Genomic DNA, 22,500 nt, shown 5'->3' with positions numbered 1-22,500 from the left:
TTGTTGTGTTATGAAGATGAGGGAGTCTACGTCAATACCTACGGACGCATCACTAAAGACGTCGTGCTGCAGTGGGGAGAGATGCCTACTTCTGTTGGTGAGTGTGTGTGTGTGTGTGTTTTTGTGTGGGTGTTTGTGTGAGCTCAGCTTCGTTTTAGGCCTGTGGGAACTTGTTTAGGTTCCTGTGAAGTTTAATCAGATTCAATCTCAACTGTTGTGTTCCATAATAGAACAATGTAGTCTACAGTGAAACTAATAGTGTATTCTTTAACTTCTCTCTCTCCTTCATCCTCTCTATCTACTCTCCCCTCTCTCTCTCTCTCTTTCTCTTTCTCTTTCTCTCTCTTTCTCTTTCTCGCTTTCTATCTTTGCTCCTCCAGCCTATATCCACTCTAGCCAGATCATGGGCTGGGGGGAGAAGGCCATAGAGATCAGGTCTGTGGAGACAGGACACCTGGACGGGGTCTTCATGCACAAGAGAGCCCAGAGACTCAAGTTCCTGTGTGAGAGGAATGACAAGGTAAACAACATGCGCGCACAAACACACACACACACACACACACACATTCATATTCTCTATTGCCTGTATCAATCATGTCTTATCATGCTGTTTGTGTTTGGGTGTGTGTGTGTCTAGGTGTTCTTTGCATCGGTGAGGTCTGGAGGCAGCAGTCAGGTCTTCTTCATGACCCTCAACCGTAGCTCCATGATGAACTGGTGAAACTAACTCCTCCCACCATCTTCCTATTGGAATGCTCAGCTGTCGATCACGGGCCAACTCTAATTTCAGACGCCAATTAAAACAATGGACCAAGAGAATCAAATCGCACCCTGAACCCTAAAAGTCCAACACTGAATCTAACTGAGAGAATCAAACGCTGAATGAATCGAACGCTGAGGGAATCAAATATCAAATCAGTGTGAAAGAATTGAAGTGTAAATGAATCAGGCTCTGAGAGAATCAAACTTGAAGACAGTGAAACACTGAGAGACTACAACACTGTAACAGACTTAAAGCACTATAAAGAATGAAATAATAAAGAGATACATGACTATTATGAAGAGGAGTCTGAAGGTAGAGGAGTGTTTAGATAAAGGGGGCGCTGGTTTCCCGGTTTTCCAAGATCTCGACTACCGTCTGTGGAGACGAACCGGAACTTCCGGATCCTAATCTTTCTTTCTCTCCTCCACTTCATCCTTCACTTCCCCCCTCTCTCCACCACTCCACCCCTCTTCTCTAAAATATCGGCTATGTCCCTTTAAAACAAAATCCCCGCCTCTGTCTCCCTCCTCTTCTCCTCCTGTCCCTCTATCCACTCTGAAGTCTTTCAATTCTCAAGGTGCTGCATCAGATTAACTGTTAAAACAAAACAAGAATAACAACATTCTGCTGTTTACTAGAAATATGCTTTCATTCTGTCTTTTAAATAACACATTGTTCAAGTTTTGTTTCTTGTTTCTTTAGGTACTTTAAAATGACTTTTGAATTGTAATGTGAAGAGCTTGATAACTTGCACAGCACACTGCTAGTTTCTGCCGTTCAGTTTGTGTGTTTTATGTTATGCTGAAATGCCAGAGTAAAACCTGATTCAACTGAGAATCATTTGAGAATTGTCTGAGAATGAACCACTCTGTGTCTGTCTGTCTGTCTGTCTTATCTGTCTCTGTGTGTAAAGCTGTCTCCCACCTGATTGGTCTGGTCTGATTGTGACTCCTTCCTGTTTGTACGGTGCCAAGCATGATGAAGCCATCTGATTTATCTACCGTTGTTTTGTTCACTCTTTCTGTTGGTTTACCATTTTATATTAACTATTTCATAGCATCTTATGTCCTTAGATTGAACATGATCATTTTATCTTAAACAAAACTTAATTTATAAAAAAATTAAATAATGTTTGACATTTTATTAAATACATTTGCATTTCTGAAAACAAAGACGAGAACATCTGAAGCTGTTTTCTTTAATGCTTTTTAAGCCATGCTGAAGAACTCCATTACCCAGAATGCAACAGTTCTGTGAGGTATGTGTGTGTGGGTCATGTATGTATATTTAGTGACTGCAAACACATTCATCAAAGAAATATTACATTCACCGAGACCCACTCCCTCAAATTACAAACAAGTGCAGGGGAAACCCTTTTGTCCGGGAAATTAAACTTCCAGACTGCTCCTTTAAATGTCATGCTTAAGTTACTGCTTAAGTTACTGTTATGGAGACAGGTTGCTTTTTAGAATGTTAGCAATAAAGAGTTGTGCTGTGTGTGTGTGTGTGTGTGTGTGTGTGTGATACACCTCTATCTGGTGAACAGGCTGCTGATCACTACTTTTGGACTCTTTAAAAGAAAAACTCTAGACCTCTTTGTTTCTGAATGACAAACTCATCACTAATGTTTTGGTTTCTATGTTTTGTAAAACAGTCAAATAAATGATACTAGAACATTATTCTTTTTTTTTGTACGTATTTCTGTTTATATTCTGTGGTGTGTGTGTAGGGGTTGCAGTGTAAGTTATCAGCTGAGGCCACCGACCCTCAGACTTTGTCCCTGTTGAAGGTATATCATTAACCCTACCTAATACTGTCCCTCCCTGTGTGTGTGTGTTTGTGTGTGTGTGTGTGTGTCAGTGTCAGACCTTCCCCCTCATTTAGAGCGATTGTGCTGAGCTCAGGATGACCAGGGTGTGTGTGAACAGTGGATACCAGCCCAGACACTGTGTGTGTGTTCACTAATCACTATCACAGAGTTGAACCACCATGAAAACAGGGTGACAAACACAACCTAAGACAGGAGGTGAAGTGTGTTAGGCACCATGTGTAAATGGTAATGATGACATGAATGATGAACACCCACCAGTAAGGTGTACAGATAGAGAGGTGCTCTGCTCCGGTGCGTCTTTCTGTCCAGTGCTGTGTGTATGTCGAGATGAGTGCGTGGACACAGCGTGATCCCAGCGATTGATGATTACCCTGGAAGTGTGTGTGTGATCAGTTCATGTTGTTGGAGCTGGTGTCAAGACTCTGAACCCGTCATGGAGTCGGGAAAGGTAAGATCTTTGTACACTTTTACACACACACACGCTCGTTTTGAGGTATCTAATCCATTTACTAAACAGACGTCGAAAGCCAAGTTGCTGGTTTTATAATGTAGTCAAAGCTCCTACTGTTCAATCCTGACTGACACTCTGTAGCTACACACAAGGACAGGAGTGTGTGTGTGAGAGTGTGTTTATATTTGATTTAACTAGGCTTCAGAACACATTCTTATTTACAATGACAGCCTACCAGGGAACAGTGGGTTAACTGCCTTGTTCAGGATCAGAACGACAGATGTTTACCTCGTCCGCTCGGGGATTTGATCCAGAAACCTTTCCGGTTACTGGCCCACCGCTCTAACCACTAGGCTCCCTGCCGCCCCTGAATGTGTGCATCGTGTACGTATGCATCGTGTGTCGTGATTGAACCATTTCATTTGACAGTTCATTTGTTGATGGCATGAGAGAGTTGGTTCGATCAGTTAGTTTTTTTAGTTCTGACAGAAATACATCTGGAAACAGGAACAGCAGCAAGCAGTCTGTGTTTTATTCCATCATTGACACACCTTTATCACTTTGTTAGGGGGCAGAGCAGCTTTAATATTACAGACAGATTGTAGCTTCCATCATTGTAATTGACTGCATCATCTCCAACCCCCATATATATATTGTTTAGTAAATATCTCTTATTTTAAATATATATCTTATTTAATATATTTCCCTTCTTTATTTTTTTCCCCTAATTGGATTAAACTAATGGACAACAATACTTGGGCTTCTACTTCCAGTTTATACGTTCTACGTACATTTCATGGACAGTATATTTTACATGAGTTATCTTTGGTTTGTTTTCAGTCCCATCCTTCAGCTCTCCTCAACCCCTCCCATCTATCTCTGAAGACCATCCAGTTTTGACTTCTAGCTGTCGTAGATTTTCCACTGTGTGATGTTTCACAAAAGTTCTGAACCTTTCTATTCTCGTAGTTTCTACAGATTGTAAATGAAAGATAAACACCTTTGCTAAGAGTTTTATTACATTATTGGCCGATTGACTATGACTTTACCCAGCAGTGCTATTTGCAGAGTTAGCTCCAATTAAATGTTGCAATTGTTTAGCCATTCCTGAACCTTTGACCAAAAACAAGTGAGCTAATGACTCTGTCTCTTCGCAGCAAATGGAAACACTCAGTTCATAGACCATGTGCCATGGAATCGGTACATCCAACTATTTTGCAACCTGTATCAAATCAAATCAAATTTATTTATATAGCCCTTCGTACATCAGCTGATATCTCAAAGTGCTGTACAGAAACCCAGCCTAAAACCCCAAACAGCAAGCAATGCAGGTGTAGAAGCACGGTGGCTAGGAAAAACTCCCTAGAAAGGCCAAAACCTAGGAAGAAACCTAGAGAGGAACCAGGCTATGTGGGGTGGCCAGTCCTCTTCTGGCTGTGCTGGGTGGAGATTATAACAGAACATGGCCAAGATGTTCAAATGTTCATAAATGACCAGCATGGTCAAATAATAATAATCACAGGCAGAACAGTTGAAACTGGAGCAGCAGCACGGCCAGGTGGACTGGGGACAGCAAGGAGTCATCATGTCAGGTAGTCCTGAGGCATGGCCCTGGGGCTTAGGTCCTCCGAGAGAGAGAAAGAAAGAGAGAATTAGAGAGAGCATACTTAAATTCACACAAGACACCGGATAGGACAGGAGAAGTACTCCAAATATAACAAACTGATCCTAGCCCCTCGACACATAAACTACTGCAGCATAAATACTGGAGGCTGAGACAGGAGGGGTCAGGAGACACTGTGGCCCCATCCGATGACACCCCCGGACAGGGCCAAACAGGAAGGATATATCCCCACCCACTTTGCCAAAGCACAGCCTCCACACCACTAGAGGGATATCTTCAACCACCAACTTACCATCCTGAGACAAGGCAGAGTATAGCCCACAAAGATCTCCGCCACGGCACAACCCAAGGGGAGGGGGGGGGGGCCAACCCAGACAGGAAGATCACATCAGTGACTCAACCCACTCAAGTGACGCACCCCTCCTAGGGACGGTATGAAAGAGCCCTAGTAAGCCAGTGACTCAGCCCCTGTAATAGGATTAGAGGCAGAGAATCCCAGTGGAAAGAGGGGAACCGGCCAGGCAGAGACAGCAAGGGTGGTTCGTTGCTCCAGAGCCTTTCCGTTTACCTTCACACTCCTGGGCCAGACTACACTCAATCATATGACCCACTGAAGAGATGAATCTTCAGTAAAGACTTAAAGGTTGAGACCGAGTTTGTGTCTCTCACATGGGTAGGCAGACCATTCCATAAAAATGGAGCTCTATAGGAGAAAGCCCTACCTCCAGCTGTTTGCTTAGAAATTCTAGGGACAATTAGGATGCCTGCGTCTTGTGACCGTAGCGTTGGTGTAGGTATGTACGGCAGGATCAAATCAGAGAGATAGGTAGGTGCAAGCCCATGTAATGCTTTGTAGGTTAGCAGTAAAACTTTGAAATCAGCCCTTGCCTTGACAGGAAGCCAGTGCAGGGAGGCTAGCACTGGAGTAATATGATCCAATTTTTGGGTTATAGTCAGGATTCTAGCAGCCGTATTTAGCACTAACTGAAGTTTATTTAGTGCTTTATCTGGGTAGCCGGAAAGTAGAGCATTGCAGTAGTCTAACCTAGAAGTGACAAAAGCATGGATTAATTTTTCTGCATCATTTTTGGACAGAAAGTTGCTGATTTCTGCAATGTTACGTAGATGGAAAAAAGCTGTCCTTGAAACAGTCTTGATATGTTCTTCAAAAGAGAGATCAGGGTCCAGAGTAACGCCGAGGTCCTTCACAGTTGTATTTGAGACGACTGTACAACCATTAAGATTAATTGTCAGATTCAACAGAAGATCTCTTTGTTTCTTGGGACCTAGAACAAGCATCTCTGTTTTGTCCGAGTTTAAAAGTAGAAAGTTTGCAGCCATCCACTTCCTTATGTCTGAAACACATGCTTCTAGCGAGGGCAATTTTGGGGCTTCACCATGTTTCATTGAAATGTACAGCTGTGTGTCATCCGCATAGCAGTGAAAGTTAACATTATGTTTTTGAATGACATCCCCAAGAGGTAAAATACATAGTGAAAACAATAGTGGTCCTAAAACGGAACCTTGAGGAACACCGACATTTACAGTTGATTTGTCAGAGGACAAACCATTCACAGAGACAAACTGATATCTTTCCGACAGATAAGATCTAAACCAGGCCAGAACTTGTCCGTGTAGACCAATTTGGGTTTCCAATCTCTCCAAAAGAATGTGGTGATCGATGGTATAAAAGCAGCACTAAGGTCTAGGAGCACGAGGACAGATGCAGAGCCTCAGTCTGATGCCATTAAAAAGTAATTTACCACCTTTAACAAGTGCAATCTCAGTGCTATGATGGGGTCTAAAACCAGACTGAAGCATTTCGTATACATTGTTTGTCTTCAGGAAGGCAGTAAGTTGCTGCGCAACAGCCTTTTCTAAAGTTTTTGAGAGGAATGGAAGATTCTATATAGTTTTTTATATTTTCTGGGTCAAGGTTTGGCTTTTTCAAAAGAGGCTTTATTACTGCCACTTTTAGTGAGTTTGGTACACATCCGGTGGATAGAGAGACGTTTATTATGTTCAACATAGGAGGGCCAAGCACAGGAAGCAGCTATTTCAGTAGTTTAGTTGGAATAGGGTCCAGTATGCAGCTTGAAGGTTTAGAGGCCATGATTATTTTCATAATTGTGTCAAGAGATATAATACTAAAACACTTGAGTGTCTCTCTTGATCCTAGGTCCTGGCAGAGTTGTGCAGACTCAGGACAACTGAGCTTTGAAGGAATACGCAGATTTAAAGAGGAGTCCGTAATTTGCTTTCTAATAATCATGATCTTTTCCTCAAAGAAGTTCATGAATTTATTACTGCTGAAGTGAAAGCCATCCTCTCTTGGGGAATGCTGCTTTTGCGACAGTATCAAAAAGGAATTTCGGATTGTTCTTATTTTCCTCAATCAAGTTGGAAAAATAGGATGATCGAGCAGATACTGCACGGTACCGTCTTTCCAAGCTAGTCGGAAGACTTCCAGTTTGGTGTGGCGCCATTTCCGTTCCAATTTTCTGGAAGCTTGCTTCAGAGCTCGGGTATTTTCTGTATACCAGGGAGCTAGTTTCTTATGAGAAATGTATGGCGTTTTGGTCAACGTTTTGGTCCTCAAATAAAACTGCTATATTTTTGTATTTATTACAGGGTTTTCTTGTTGCCAATTTTGGTCTTTAATGCAGGGCCAACAAACAAGTTCCCTACCTTTCCACTTGCCACCTCCATTTTTGTGGTAATATTGCAATCAGTATGTTGTAATTTTGGACAGAGCAGAAATGTCCATATATTTTTATTAACAGCATGTGTCACACACCTAATTCAACAAGTCAAGTAAATATCAAGCCCTTGATTAGTTGAATCAGGAAACCGTAACACTGAGTAATGTGAAGATGTCTTGTTGTTCTGTTATAAGCAGTATTTTACAGCAGGTGGGACCGCATGGTGCATTGAACTGATTCCCTGCCCACTAGGTCAGCTCATTACAGGCACCTTTTCACATCTGTGTGTCCTACAGCAGCTGACAGGCACTCTAACCCTAGCAGTGTTTTCAGCAGTCTTGGGTTCTCTACAGTTCGGATACAGCCTGGGAGTCATCAATGCGCCACAGAAGGTACACGCACACACTGTCTATTTTAGTCATGAGTAAACAGCAAGTACTATTACAAACCTTTACTTTGTTTCCTAGGTGATAGAGCAGCATTATGGGCGGTCCCTGGGGGTGCTCCCTGAGGAGCCTCTCCTCCTATCAGAGAACAGTACAGAGACAGAGAAGCAGGAAGTGCATCCCTCTGTGGTCATGTATTGGTCTCTGTCTGTGTCGATCTTCTCCATTGGGGGAATGGTGTCGTCCTTCCTGGTGGGCTTCATTGGAGACCTGAGAGGAAGGTGTGTGTGAGCATCCGAACCTCCCTCTTCCTCTATCTGTCTCAAGACGAAACTGAATGCGCTTGTGTGACTGACTGGGTTTGAACTCGGGTCATCTGTATGCCACAAGACTGTGTTAGCCCACTGAGCTAATGACTATGCTGTCTGTGCAGGGTGAAGGGCATGTTGATGGTGAATGTGTTAGCAGTAATAGCAGGTCTACTGATGGTGATGGCTAAGATGTGGAAACCTCACATCATGGTCATCGCTGGACGATGTGTCATGGGATTCTACTGTGGTGAGTTATCAATACATTGAGTCACACACTACAGCACATCAGGAAGGAAGTGTTCGGCCCGGCTCTGTCCACTATGCACATCCTTATCACTGCAAGTGTGAACAAAGCTTGTACTGACTCTCTAGTCTCGCCCCCTTCTCCCCTCTCTCTCTCTTTCTCAATTCAATTTCAATCCAGGGGCTTTATTGGCAGGGGAAACATATGTTTACATTGCCTAAGCAAGTGAAGTGGATAATAAACAAACGTGAAATAAACAATACAATTTAACAGGCAATATTACACTCACAAAAGTTCCAAAATAATAAAGACGTTTCAAATGTCATATGTGTAAATAGTTAAAGTACAAAAGATAAAATAAATAAACATAAATATGGGTTGTATTAACAATGGTGTTTGTTCTTCACTGGTTGCCCTTTTCTTGTGGCAACAGGTCACAAATCTTGCTGCTGTGATTGCACACATTTGGCAGGAGGTTAGGAAGTGCAGCTCAGCTTCCACCTCATTTTGTGGGCAGTGTGCACATAGCCTGTCCTCTCTTGAGAGCCATGTCTGCCTACGGCGGCCTTTCTCAATAGCAAGGCTATGCTCACTGAGTCTGTACTGTACATAGTCATGGCTTTCCTTAAGTTTGGGTCAGTCACAGTGGTCAGGTATTCTGCCGCTGTGTACTCTCTGTTTAGGGCCAAATAACATTCTAGTTGCTCAGTTTTTTTGTTAATTCTTTCCAATGTGTCAAGTAATTATCTTTCTGTTTTCTCATGATTTGGTTTGGTCTAACTGTGTTGCTGTCCTGGGACTCTGTGAGGACTGTTTGTGTTTGTGAACAGTTCCCCAGGACCAACTTGCTTAGGGGACTCTTCTCCAGGTTCATCTCTCTGTAGGTGATGGCTTTGTTTTGGAAGGTTTGGGAATCACTTCCTTTTCGGTGGTTGTAGAATTGAATGGCTCTTTCCTGGATTTTGGATTTTTTCCTGGTATCGGCCTAATTCTGCCCTGCATGCAATTTTTGGTATTTTACGTTTGTCCCCCTGTCTCTCCCTTCTCTCTCCCCTTCTCTCTCTCTCTATCTCCCCCTTCTCTCTAACCTTCTCTCTCTCTCTCTCTCAGGTCTGTCCTCAGGGCTAGTTCCTATGTATATAGGGGAGATCGCTCCCATGGCCTACAGAGGAGCTCTGGGAACCTTACATCAACTGGCTACTGTTACTGGTATACTACTGAGTCAGGTAAGACCACACACACATGTGCAAGCATACACACGCACACGCACACGCGTACACACACACACACACACACACACACACACACACACACACACACACACATTTATGTGTCTGTCCTCTAATCTCTATTCCCTGTCTCTTTCTGTCCTCTAATCTCTATTCCCTGTCTCTTTCTGTCCTCTAATCTCTATTCCCTGTCTCTTTCTGTCCTCTAATCTCTATTCCCCTGTCTCTTTCTGTCCTCTAATCTCTATTCCCTGTCTCTTTCTGTCCTCTAATCTCTATCCCTGCGTTCCTGTCTGTGTCCATCCCTAATCTCTGTCCCTCTGTCTCTCTCTGTGTTTGTCCCTAATCTCTGTCCACCTGTCTCTCTGTGTCTGTCCCCTAATCTCTGTCCCCCTGTCTCTTTCTGTGTTTGTCCCTAATCTCTGTCCCCCTGTCTCTCTCTATGTCTGTCCGAATCTCTGTCCCCATCTCTCTCTGTGTTCGTCCCTAATCTCTGTCCCCCGTCTCTCTCTATGTCTGTCCGAATCTCTGTCCCCTTGTCTCTCTGTGTCTGTCCCTAATCTCTGTCCCCTTGTCTCTCTGTGTCTGTCCCTAATCTCTGTCCCTGTCTCTCTCTGTGTCCGTCCCTAATCTCTGTCCCTGTCTCTCTCTGTGTTCGTCCCTAATCTCTGTCCCCCTGTCTTTCTCTATGTCTGTCCCTAATCTCTGTCCCCCTGTCTCTCTCTATGTCTGTCCAAATCTCTGTCCCCTTGTCTCTCTGTGTCTGTCCCTAATCTCTGTCCCCTTGTCTCTCTCTATGTCTGTCCCTAATATCTGTCCCCTTGTCTCTCTGTGTCCGTCCCCTAATCTCTGTCCCCTTGTCTCTCTGTGTCTGTCCCTAATCTCTGTCCCCCTGTCTCTCTCTGTGTTTGTCCCTAATTGTATCTCTCTGTGTTTGTCCCTAATCTCTGTCCCCCTGTCTCTCTCTATGTCTGTCCCTCATCTCTGTCCCCTTGTCCCCCAGGTGCTAGGTCTAGAGTTCCTCCTGGGTAATGACTACTACTGGCCGCTGCTGCTGGGTCTGTCTGGAGCTCCTGCTGTGTTACAGTCTCTACTGCTGCCACTGTGTCCTGAAAGTCCCAGATACCTCTACATCAAGAGAGGCATGGTGGAGGAGGCCAAGAAGAGTATGTACTGTAGAAATCTCAGCTCTCTCTTAGAAAATACATTACCAGTCAAAAGTTTCTACTCATTCAAGGGTTCTTCTTTATTTGTTATATTTTCTACATTGTAGAATAATAGTGAAGACATCAAAACTATGAAATAACACATATGGAATCATGTAGTATCAAAAACGTGTTAAACAAATCAAAATATATTTTATATTTGAGATTCTTCAGAGTAGCCACCCTTTGCCTTCATGACAGCTTTCCACACTCTTGGCATTCTCTCAACCAGCTTCATGATGTAGTCACCTGGAATGCATTTCAATTAACAAGTGTGCCTTGTTAAAAGTTAATTTGTGGAATTTCTTTCCTTCTTAATGCGTTTGAGCCAATCAGTTGTGTTGTGACAAGGTAGGGGTGGTATACAGAAGATAGACATATTTGGTAAAATAATAAGTCCATATTTTGGCAAGGACAGTTGAAATAAGCAAAGAGAAACAACAGTCCATCATAACTTTAAAACATGGAGGTCAGTCAATATGGAACATTTCTTCAAGTGCAGTAGCAAAACCCCATCAAGCGCTATGATGAAACTGGTTCTCATGAGGACCGCCACGGGAAAGGAAGACCCAGAGTTACCTCTGCTGCAGAGGATAAGTTCATTAGAGTTGCCAGCCTCAGAAATTTCAGCCCAAATAAATGCTTCACGGAGTTAAGGTAACTGACACATCTCAACATCAACTGTTGAAAGGAGACTGCGTGAATCAGGCCTTCATGGTCAAATTGCTGCAAAGAAACAACTACTAAAGGACACCAATAATAAGAAGAGACTTCCTTGGGCCAAGAAACACGAGCAATGGACATTAGACCGGTGGAAATCTGTCCTTTGCTCTGATGAGTCCAAATTTGCGATTTTAGTTTCCAACTGCCGTGTCTTTGTGAGACGCAGAGTAGGTGAACGGACGATCCCCGCATGTGCAGTTCCCACCGTAAAGCATGGAGGAGGAGGTGTGATCGTATGGGGGTGCTTTGCTGGTGACACTGTCTGTGATTTATTTAGAATTCAAGGACACTTAACCAGCATGGTTACCACAGCATTCTGCAGTGATATGCCATCCCAGCTGGTTTGTGCTTAGTGGGACTATAATTTGTTTTTCAACAGGACAATGACCCAACACACCTCCAGGCTGTGTAAGGGCTATTTAACCAAGAAGGAGAGTGATGGAGTGCTGCATCAGATGACCTGGCCTCCACAATCACCCGACCTCAACCCAATTGAGATGGTTTGGGATGAGTTGGACCGCAGAGTGAAGAAAAAGCAGTGCTCAGCATATGTGGGAACTCCTGTTGGAAAAGACGGTTGGAAAAGCATTCCAGATGAAGCTGGTTGAGAGAATGCCAAGAGTGTGCAAAGCTGTCATCAAGGCAAAGGGTGGCTATTTAGATTTGTTTAAAACTTTTGTGGTTACTACATGTTATTTCATAGTTTTGATGTCTTCACTATTATTCTACAATGTAGAAAATAGTAGAAATAAATAAAAACCCTTGAATGAGTAGGTGTGTCCAAAATACACACTTGATGTGTGTGTGTGCGTTTTTAGGTCTGCATCGTCTGAAGGGAGAGTATGACCCATCAGCTGACCTGGAGGAGATGAGGAGGGAGAAGGAGGAGGTGGAGAAGGAGGCGCAAGTCTCTATCGCTGTACTGGTACGTTCAATATCTAGTCTACTGAACATCTGGTCTGTTGCTGTCTAATCCATGTCGGTCTGGTCCTGTATTCATAATGTGATATGTGTCTGTAGTCCTGTATTTATAATGTGATATGTGTCTGTAGTCCTGTATTAATAATGTGATATGTGTCTGTAGTCCTGTATTAATAATGTGATATGTGTCTGTAGTCCTGCATTAGTAATGTGATATGTGTCTGTAGTCCTGTATTAATAATGTGATATGTGTCTGTAGTCCTGTATTTATAATGTGATATGTGTCTGTAGTCCTGCATTAGTAATGTGATATGTGTCTGTAGTCCTGTATTAATAATATGATATGTGTCTGTAGTCCTGTATTAATAATGTGATATGTGTCTGTAGTCCTGCATTAGTAATGTGATATGTGTCTGTAGTCCTGTATTTATAATGTGATATGTGTCTGTAGTCCTGCATTAGTAATGTGATATGTGTCTGTAGTCCTGTATTCATAATGTGATATGTGTCTGTAGTCCTGTATTAATAATGTGATATGTGTCTGTAGTCCTGTATTAATAATGTGATATGTGTTTGTAGTCCTGCATTAGTAATGTGATATGTGTCTGTAGTCCTGTATTCATAATGTGATATGTGTCTGTAGTCCTGCATTAGTAATGTGATATGTGCCTGTAGTCCTGTATTAATAATGTGATATGTGTCTGTAGTCCTGTATTAACAATGTGATATGTGTCTGTAGTCCTGTATTAATAATGTGATATGTGTCTGTAGTCCTGTATTAACAATGTGATATGTGTCTGTGGTCCAATATTAACAATGTGATATGTGTCTGTAGTCCTGTATTAATAATGTGATATGTGTCTGTAGTCCTGTATTAACAATGTGATATGTGTCTGTGGTCCAATATTAACAATGTGATATGTGTCTGTGGTCCATTATTAACAATGTGACATGTGTCTGTAGTTCTCTATTAATCATGTGATATGTGTCTGTAGTCCAATATTAGTAATGTGATATGTGTCTGTAGTACTCTATTAATCATGTGATATGTGTCTGTATGCCTGCATTAGTAATATGATATGTGTCTGTAGTCCTGCATTAGTAATGTGATATGTCTGGGGTCCTGCATTGGTAATGTGATATGTGTCTGTAGTCCTCTTTTTATAATGTGATATGTGTCTGTAGTCCTATATAAATAGTGTGATATGTGTCTGTAGTCCTGTATTAAACATGTGATATGTGTCTGTAGACCTGCATTAGTAATGTGATGTGTCTGTAGACCTGCATTAGTAATGTGATATGTGTCTGTAGACCTACATTGGTAATGTGATATGTGTCTGTAGTCCTCTATTAGTAATGTGATTTGTGATATATGAGATGTGTCTGTAGTCCTGTATTAATAATGTGATATGTGTCTGTTGTTCTGTATTAATAATGTGATATGTGTCTGTAGTCCTGTATTAATGATGTGAAAACGGGGGAGAGAGGGAACAACTGTCTGGAATCATCGCTGTGAGTGAGAGAAAGAGGGAAAAGCTGTCTGGAATCAACGCTGTGAGTTGCGGAGAGAGAGGGAACAACTGTCTGGAATCAACGCTGTGAGTTACTGAGAAAGAGGGAACAACTGTCTGGAATCGACGCTGTGAGATGCTGAGAGAGAGGGAACAACTACCTGGAATCAACGCTGTGAGTTGCTGAGAAACAGGGAACAACTGTCTGGAATCAACACTGTGAGTAGCGGAGAGAGAGAGGGAACAACTGCCTGGAATCAACGCTGTGAGTTGCTGAGGAACAGGGAACAACTGTCTGGAATCAACGCTGTGTGTAACTGAGAAACAGGGAACAACTGTCTGGAATTAACGCTGTGAGTTACTGAGAGAGAGGGAACAACTGTCTGGAATCGACGCTGTGAGGAACTGAGAGAGAGGGATCAACTGTCTGGAATCAATGCTGTGAGTTACTGAGAAAGAGGGATCAACTGTCTGGAATCAATGCTGTGAGTTACTGAGAAAGAGGGATCAACAATGTGATATGTGTCTGTAGTCCTCTATTAGTAATGTGATTTGTGTCTGTAGTCCAATTTTAATAATGTGATATGTGTCTGTAGTCCTGTATTAACAATGTGATATGTGTCTGTAGTCCTCTATTAGTAATGTGATATGTGTCTGTAGTCCTGTATTAATGATATAATATGTGCCTGTAGTCCTGTATTAATGATATGAGATGTGTCTGTAGTCCTGTATTAATAATGTGATATGTGTCTGTAGTCCTGTATTAATAATGTGATATGTGTCTGTAGTCCTGTATTAATAATGTGATATGTGTCTGTAGTCATGTATTAATAATGTGATATGTGTCTGTAGTCCTGTATTAATAATGTGATGTGTGTCTGTAGTCCTGTATTAATGCTGTAATATGTCTGTGGTCTTCTAGGTGCGGTCGTCTCTCTACAGGCAGCAGCTGTTTGTAGCCCTGATGATGCATCTCTCACAACAACTGTCTGGAATTAACGCTGTGAGTTACTGAGAAAACGGGGGAGAGAGGGAACAACTGTCTGGAATCAACGCTGTGAGTTAGAGAAAGAGGGAAAAGCTGTCTGGAATCAACGCTGTGAGTTGCGGAGAGAGAGGGAAAAGCTGTCTGGAATCAACGCTGTGAGTTGCGGAGAGAGAGGGAACAACTGTCTGGAATCAACGCTGTGAGTTAGAGAAAGAGGGAAAAGCTGTCTGGAATCAACGCTGTGAGTTGCGGAGAGAGAGGGAAAAGCTGTCTGGAATCAACGCTGTGAGTTGCGGAGAGAGAAGGAACAACTGTCTGGAATCACCGCTGTGAGTTAGAGAAAGAGGGAAGGAACAACTGTCTGGAATCAACGCTGTGAGATGCGGAGAGAGAGGGAACAACTGTCTGGATTCAACGCTGTGAGTTGCTGAGAAACAGGGAACAATTGTCTGGAATCAACACTGTGTGTTGCGGAGAGAGAGAGGGAACAAATGTCTGGAATCAAGGCTGTGTGTTGCGGAGAGAGAGAGGGAACAACTGTCTGGAATCAACACTGTGAGTTAGAGTAAGAGGAAACAACTGTCTGGAATCAACGCTGTGAGATGCTGAGAAACAGGGAACAACTGTCTGGAATCAACACTGTGAGTAGCGGAGAGAGAGAGGGAACAACTCTCTGGAATCAACGCTGTGAGTTAGAGAAAGAGGGAAGGAACAACTGTCTGGATTCAACGCTGTGAGTTGCTGAGAAACAGGGAACAACTGTCTGGAATCAACACTGTGAGTTGCGGAGAGAGAGAGGGAACAACTGTCTGGAATCAAGGTTGTGTGTTGCGGAGAGAGAGAGGGAACAACTGTCTGGAATCAACACTGTGAGTTGCTGAGAGAGAGGGAACAACTCTCTGGAATCGACGCTGTGAGGAACTGAGAAACAGGGAACAACTGTCTGGAATCAACGCTGTGAGTTGCTGAGAGAGAGGGAACAACTATCTGGAATTAACGCTGTGAGTTACTGAGAAAACGGGGGAGAGAGGGAACAACTGTCTGGAATCATCGCTGTGAGTGAGAGAAAGAGGGAAAAGCTGTCTGGAATCAACGCTGTGAGTTGCGGAGAGAGAGGGAACATCTGTCTGGAATCAACGCTGTGAGTTACTGAGAAAGAGGGAACAACTGTCTGGAATCAACACTGTGAGTTAGAGTAAGAGGAAACAACTCTCTGGAATCGACGCTGTGAGATGCTGAGAGAGAGGGAACAACTACCTGGAATCAACGCTGTGAGTTGCTGAGAAACAGGGAACAACTGTCTGGAATCAACACTGTGAGTTGCGGAGAGAGAGAGGGAACGACTGCCTGGAATCAACGCTGTGAGTTGCTGAGGAACAGAGAACAACTGTCTGGAATCAACGCTGTGTGTAACTGAGAAACAGGGAACAACTGTCTGGAATTAACGCTGTGAGTTACTGAGAGAGAGGGATCAACTGTCTGGAATCAACACTGTGAGTTAGAGTAAGAGGAAACAACTGTCTGGAATCAACGCTGTGAGATGCTGAGAAACAGGGAACAACTGTCTGGAATCAACACTGTGAGTAGCGGAGAGAGAGAGGGAACAACTGCCTGGAATCAACGCTGTGAGTTGCTGAGAAACAGGGAACAACTGTCTGGAATCAACACTGTGAGTAGCGGAGAGAGAGAGGGAACAACTGCCTGGAATCAACGCTGTGAGTTGCTGAGAAACAGGGAACAACTGTCTGGAATTAACGCTGTGAGTTACAGAGAGAGAGGGAACAACTCTCTGGAATCAACGCTGTGAGATGCTGAGAGAGAGGGAACAACTACCTGGAATCAACGCTGTGAGTTGCTGAGAAACAGGGAACAACTGTCTGGAATCAACACTGTGAGTTGCGGAGAGAGAGAGGGAACAACTGCCTGGAATCAACGCTGTGAGTTGCTGAGGAACAGGGAACAACTGTCTGGAATTAACGCTGTGAGTTGCTGAGAACCAGGGAACAACTGTCTGGAATCAACGCTGTGTGTAACTGAGAAACTGGGAACAACTGTCTGGAATTAACGCTGTGAGTTACTGAGAAAACGGGGGAGAATAGGAATAATTGTCTGGAATCATCGCTGTGAGTGAGAGAAAGAGGGAAAAGCTGTCTGGAATCAACGCTGTGAGTTGCGGAGAGAGTGGGAACAACTGTCTGGAATCAACACTGTGAGTTGCGGAGAGAGAGAGGGAACAACTGCCTGGAATCAACGCTGTGAGTTTCTGAGGAACAGGGAACAACTGTCTGGAATCAACGCTGTGAGTAACTGAGAAACAGGGAACAACTGTCTGGAATTAACGCTGTGAGTTGCTGAGAAACAGGGAACAACTGTCTGGAATCAACGCTGTGTGTAACTGAGAAACAGGGAACAACTGTCTGGAATTAACGCTGTGTGTTACAGAGAAAACGGGGGAGAGAAGGAACAACTGTCTGGAATCATCGCTGTGAGTGAGAGAAAGAGGGAAAAGCTGTCTGGAATCAACGCTGTGAGTTGCGGAGAGAGAGGGAACAACTGTCTGGAATCAACGCTGTGAGATGCTGAGAGAGAGGGAACAGCTACCTGGAATCAACGCTGTGAGTTGCGGAGAGAGAGAGGGAACAACTGCCTGGAATCAACGCTGTGAGTGTCTGAGGAACAGGGAACAACTGTCTGGAATCAACGCTGTGAGTTGCTGAGAGAGAGGGAACAACTGTCTGGAATCATCGCTGTGAGTGAGAGAAAGAGGGAAAAGCTGTCTGGAATCAACACTGTTAGTTGCGGAGAGAGAGGGAACAACTGTCTGGAATCAACGCTGTGAGTTGCTGAGAGAGAGGGAACAACTGTCTGGAATCATCGCTGTTAGTGAGAGAAAGAGGGAAAAGCTGTCTGCAATCAACGCTGTGAGTTGCGGAGAGAGAGGGAACAACTGTCTGGAATCAACGCTGTGAGTTACGGAGAGAGAGGGAACATCTGTCTGGAATCAACGCTGTGAGTTACTGAGAAAGAGGGAACAACTGTCTGGAATCAACACTGTGAGTTACTGAGAAAGAGGGAACAACTGTCTGGAATCAACACTGTGAGATGCTGAGAAACAGGGAACAACTGTCTGGAAACAACGCTGTGAGATGCTGAGAAACAGGGAACAACTGTCTGGAATCAACACTGTGAGTTGCGGAGAGAGAGAGGGAACAACTGCCTGGAATCAACGCTGTGAGTTGCGGAGAGAGAGAGGGAACAACTGTCTGGAATCAACGCTGTGAGTTGCTGAGAAACAGGGAACAACTGTCTGGAATCAACGCTGTGAGTAACTGAGAAACAGGGAACAACTGTCTGGAATTAACGCTGTGAGTTACTGAGAGAGAGGGAATAACTCTCTGGAATCGACGCTGTGAGGAACTGAGAAACAGGGAACAACTGTCTGGAATCGACGCTGTGAGTTGCGGAGAGAGAGGGAACAACTGTCTGGAATCATCGCTGTGAGTGAGAGAAAGAGTTAAAAGCTGTCTGGAATCAACGCTGTGAGTTGCGGAGAGAGAGGGAACAACTGTCTGGAATCAACGCTGTGAGTTGCTGAGAGAGAGGGAACAACTGTCTGGAATTAACGCTGTGAGTTACTGAGAAAACGGGGGAGAGAGGGAACAACTGCCTGGAATCAACGCTGTGAGTTGCGGAGAAAGAGGGAACATCTGTCTGGAATCAACACTGTGAGTTACTGAGAAAACGGGGGAGAGAGGGAACAACTGTCTGGAATCAACGCTGTGAGTGAGAGAAAGAGGGAACAACTGTCTGGAATCAACGCTGTGAGTTGCGGAGAAAGAGGGAACATCTGTCTGGAATCAACGCTGTGAGATGCTGAGAAACAGGGAACAACTGTCTGGAAACAACGCTGTGAGATGCTGAGAAACAGGGAACAACTGTCTGGAATCAACACTGTGAGTTGCGGAGAGAGAGAGGGAACAACTGCCTGGAATCAACGCTGTGAGTTGCGGAGAGAGAGAGGGAACAACTGTCTGGAATCAACGCTGTGAGTTGCTGAGAAACAGGGAACAACTGTCTGGAATCAACGCTGTGAGTAACTGAGAAACAGGGAACAACTGTCTGGAATTAACGCTGTGAGTTACTGAGAGAGAGGGAATAACTCTCTGGAATCGACGCTGTGAGGAACTGAGAAACAGGGAACAACTGTCTGGAATCGACGCTGTGAGTTGCGGAGAGAGAGGGAACAACTGTCTGGAATCATCGCTGTGAGTGAGAGAAAGAGTTAAAAGCTGTCTGGAATCAACGCTGTGAGTTGCGGAGAGAGAGGGAACAACTGTCTGGAATCAACGCTGTGAGTTGCTGAGAGAGAGGGAACAACTGTCTGGAATTAACGCTGTGAGTTACTGAGAAAACGGGGGAGAGAGGGAACAACTGCCTGGAATCAACGCTGTGAGTTGCGGAGAAAGAGGGAACATCTGTCTGGAATCAACACTGTGAGTTACTGAGAAAACGGGGGAGAGAGGGAACAACTGTCTGGAATCAACGCTGTGAGTGAGAGAAAGAGGGAACAACTGTCTGGAATCAACGCTGTGAGTTGCGGAGAAAGAGGGAACATCTGTCTGGAATCAACGCTGTGAGTTAGAGTAAGAGGAAACAACTGTCTGGAATCACCGCTGTGAGTTGCGAAGAGAGAGGGAACAACTGTCTGGAATCAACGCTGTGAGTTAGAGTAAGAGGGAACAACTGTCTGGAATTAACGCTGTTAGTTACTGAGAAAGAGGGAACAACTGTCTGGAATCAACGCTGTGAGTTAGAGTAAGAGGGAACAACTGTCTGGAATTAACGCTGTTAGTTACTGAGAAAGAGGGAACAACTGTCTGGAATCACCGCTGTGAGTTGCGGAGAGAGAGGGAACATCTGTCTGGAATCAACGCTGTGAGTTACTGAGAAAGAGGGAACAACTGTCTGGAATCAACACTGTGAGTTAGAGTAAGAGGAAACAACTGTCTGGAATCAACGCTGTGAGATGCTGAGAAACAGGGAACAACTGTCTGGAATCAACACTGTGAGTAGCGGAGAGAGAGAGGGAACAACTGCCTGGAATCAACGCTGTGAGTTGCTGAGAAACAGGGAACAACTGTCTGGAATCAACACTGTGAGTAGCGGAGAGAGAGAGGGAACAACTGCCTGGAATCAACGCTGTGAGTTACTGAGAGAGAGGGAACAACTCTCTGGAATCGACGCTGTGAGTAACTGAGAAACAGGGAACAACTGTCTGGAATTAACGCTGTGAGTTACTGAGAGAGAGGGAACAACTCTCTGGAATCGACGCTGTGAGGAACTGAGAAACAGGGAACAACTGTCTGGAATCAACGCTGTGAGGAACTGAGAAACAGGGAACAACTGTCTGGAATTGACGCTGTGAGTTACTGAGAGAGAGGGAACAACTGTCTGGAATCGACGCTGTGAGGAACTGAGAGAGAGGGATCAACTGTCTGGAATCAATGCTGTGAGTTACTGAGAAAGAGGGATCAACTGTCTGGAATCAATGCTGTGAGTTACTGAGAAAGAGGGATCAACTGTCTGGAATCAATGCTGTGAGTTACTGAGAAAGAGGGATCAACTGTCTGGAATCAATGCTGTGAGTTACTGAGAAAGACGGATCAACTGTCTGGATCCAACGCTGTGAGTAACTGAGAGAGAGGGAACAACTGTCTAGAATCAACTATGTGAGTTACTGAGAGAGAGAGGGAACAACTGTCTGGAATCAAAGCTGTGAGTTACTGAGAGAGAGGGAAAACTGTCTGGAATCAACGCTGTGAGTTACTGAGAGAGAGGGATCAACTGTCTGGAATCAAAGCTGTGAGTTACTGAGAGAGAGGGAAGAACTGTCTGGAATCAACCCTGTGAGGTACTGAGAGAGAGGGAACAACTGTCTGGAATCAACGCTGTCAGTAACTGAGAGAGGGGGAGAGAGAGGGAACAACTGTCTGGAATCAACCCTGTGAGGTACTGAGAGAGCGGGAACAACTGTCTGGAATTAACGCTGTCAGTAACTGAGAGAGAGGGAACAACTGTCTGGAATCAACGCTGTTAGTAACTGAGAAAGGGGGGAGAGAGGGAACAACTGTCTGGAATCAACGCTGTGAGTTACTGAGAGAGAGGGGGAGAGAGAACAACTGTCTAGAATCAACGCTGTTAGTAACTGAGAGAGAGGGAACTACTGTCTGGAATCAACTCTGTTAGTAACTGAGAGAGGGGGAGAGAGAACAACTGTCTGGAATCAACGCTGTTAGTAACTGAGAGAGGGGTAGAGAGAACAACTGTCTGGAATCAAAGCTGTGAGTTACTGAGAGAGAGGGAACAACTGTCTGGAATCAACGCTGTGAGTTACTGAGAAAGAGTGAACACCTGTCTGTAATCAACGCTGTGAGTTACTGAGAGAGAGGGAACAACTGTCTGGAATCAACGCTGTGAATTTTTGAGAGAGAGGGAACAACTGTCTGCAATCAACGCTTTGAGTTTCTGAGAGAGAGGGAACAACTGTCTGGAATCAACGCTGTGAGTTGCTGAGAGAGAGGGAACAACTGTCTGGAGTCAACACTGTGAGTTGCTGAGAGAGAGGGAACAACTGTCTGGAATCAACGCTGTGAGATGCTGAGAGAGAGAGGGATCAACTGTCTGGAATCAACGCTGTGAGTTACTGAGAGAGAGGGAACAACTGTCTGGAATCGACGCTGTGAGTTACTGAGAGAGAGGGAACAACTGTCTGGAATTAACGCTGTGAGTTACTGAGAGAGAGGGAACAACTACCTGGAATCAACACTGTGAGTAGCGGAGAGAGAGGGAACATCTGTCTGGAATCAACGCTGTGAGTTGCTGAGAGAGAGGGAACAACTACCTGGAATCAACACTGTGAGTAGCGGAGAGAGAGAGCGAACAACTCCCTGGAATCAACGCTGTGAGTTGCTGAGAAACAGGGAACAACTGTCTGGAATCAACACTGTGAGTAGCGGAGAGAGAGAGGGAACAACTGCCTGGAATCAACGCGGTGTGTTGCAGAGAGAGAGAGGGAACAACTGTCTGGAATCAACGCTGTGAGTTGCTGAGAAACAGGGAACAACTGTCTGGAATCAACACTGTGAGTTACTGAGAGAGAGGGAACAACTGTCTGCAATCAACACTGTGAGTTACTGAGAGAGAGGGATCAACTGTCTGGAATCAACACTGTGAGTTACTGAGAGAGAGGGAACAACTGTCTGGAATCAACACTGTGAGTTACTGAGATAGAGGGATCAACTGTCTGGAATCAACACTGTGAGTTACTGAGAGAGGGAAAAACTGTCTGGAATTCACGCTGTGAGTTACTGAGAGAGGGGGAGAGAGAACAACTGTCTAGAATCAACTCTGTGAGTTACTTAGAGAGAGGGAAAAACTGTCTGGAATTTACGCTGTGAATTACTTAGAGAGAGGGAACAACTGTCTGCAATCACCGCTGTGAGTTACTGAGAGAGAGAGGAGAGAGGGAACAAGTGTCTGAGAGAGGGAATACAGGAAGAAATGAGAGGGAGTGTTACTGAGTGAGAGAGAATTGTTAGTGTGTGTGTTTGT

At 44.3% G+C, this 22,500-nt stretch overlaps 2 protein-coding genes across 4 annotated transcripts in view; both read left to right on the top strand.

Moving 5' to 3' along the window:
• Positions 1-2,442, top strand: part of LOC139412930 (TRAF2 and NCK-interacting protein kinase-like) — a 60,836-nt gene extending 58,394 nt beyond the window's left edge. The window contains exons 31-33 of the mRNA XM_071159818.1: positions 1-97; positions 381-520; positions 638-2,442. The exon at positions 1-97 is cut by the window's left edge and continues 63 nt beyond it. Of these exons, the coding sequence (XP_071015919.1) occupies positions 1-97; positions 381-520; positions 638-721 (321 nt within the window). The 3' untranslated portion in view covers positions 722-2,442. The remainder of the gene's footprint in view (positions 98-380; positions 521-637) is intronic.
• Positions 2,443-2,680: 238 nt separating this feature from the next.
• LOC139412932 (solute carrier family 2, facilitated glucose transporter member 2-like) overlaps positions 2,681-22,500 on the top strand; it is a 21,880-nt gene continuing 2,060 nt past the window's right edge. Inside the window, exons 1-8 of one of the 3 annotated variants that reach the window (XM_071159821.1) lie at positions 2,681-3,042; positions 7,671-7,763; positions 7,839-8,038; positions 8,191-8,315; positions 9,423-9,538; positions 10,545-10,707; positions 12,288-12,394; positions 14,824-14,904. In XM_071159821.1, the coding sequence (XP_071015922.1) occupies positions 3,028-3,042; positions 7,671-7,763; positions 7,839-8,038; positions 8,191-8,315; positions 9,423-9,538; positions 10,545-10,707; positions 12,288-12,394; positions 14,824-14,904 (900 nt within the window). In that variant the 5' untranslated portion in view covers positions 2,681-3,027. Of the gene's footprint in view, positions 3,043-7,215; positions 7,386-7,568; positions 7,764-7,838; positions 8,039-8,190; positions 8,316-9,422; positions 9,539-10,544; positions 10,708-12,287; positions 12,395-14,823; positions 14,905-22,500 lie in introns of those variants that run through there. The other 2 variants (XM_071159820.1, XM_071159819.1) reach the window with 2 other exon arrangements.

The sequence above is a fragment of the Oncorhynchus clarkii genome, chromosome 7 (genome assembly GCF_045791955.1).
Source record: "Oncorhynchus clarkii lewisi isolate Uvic-CL-2024 chromosome 7, UVic_Ocla_1.0, whole genome shotgun sequence".
NCBI lineage: Eukaryota > Metazoa > Chordata > Actinopteri > Salmoniformes > Salmonidae > Oncorhynchus > Oncorhynchus clarkii.
The sequence above is the reverse complement of the archived record's forward strand: the minus strand, read 5'-3'. Positions and strand labels throughout refer to the sequence as shown.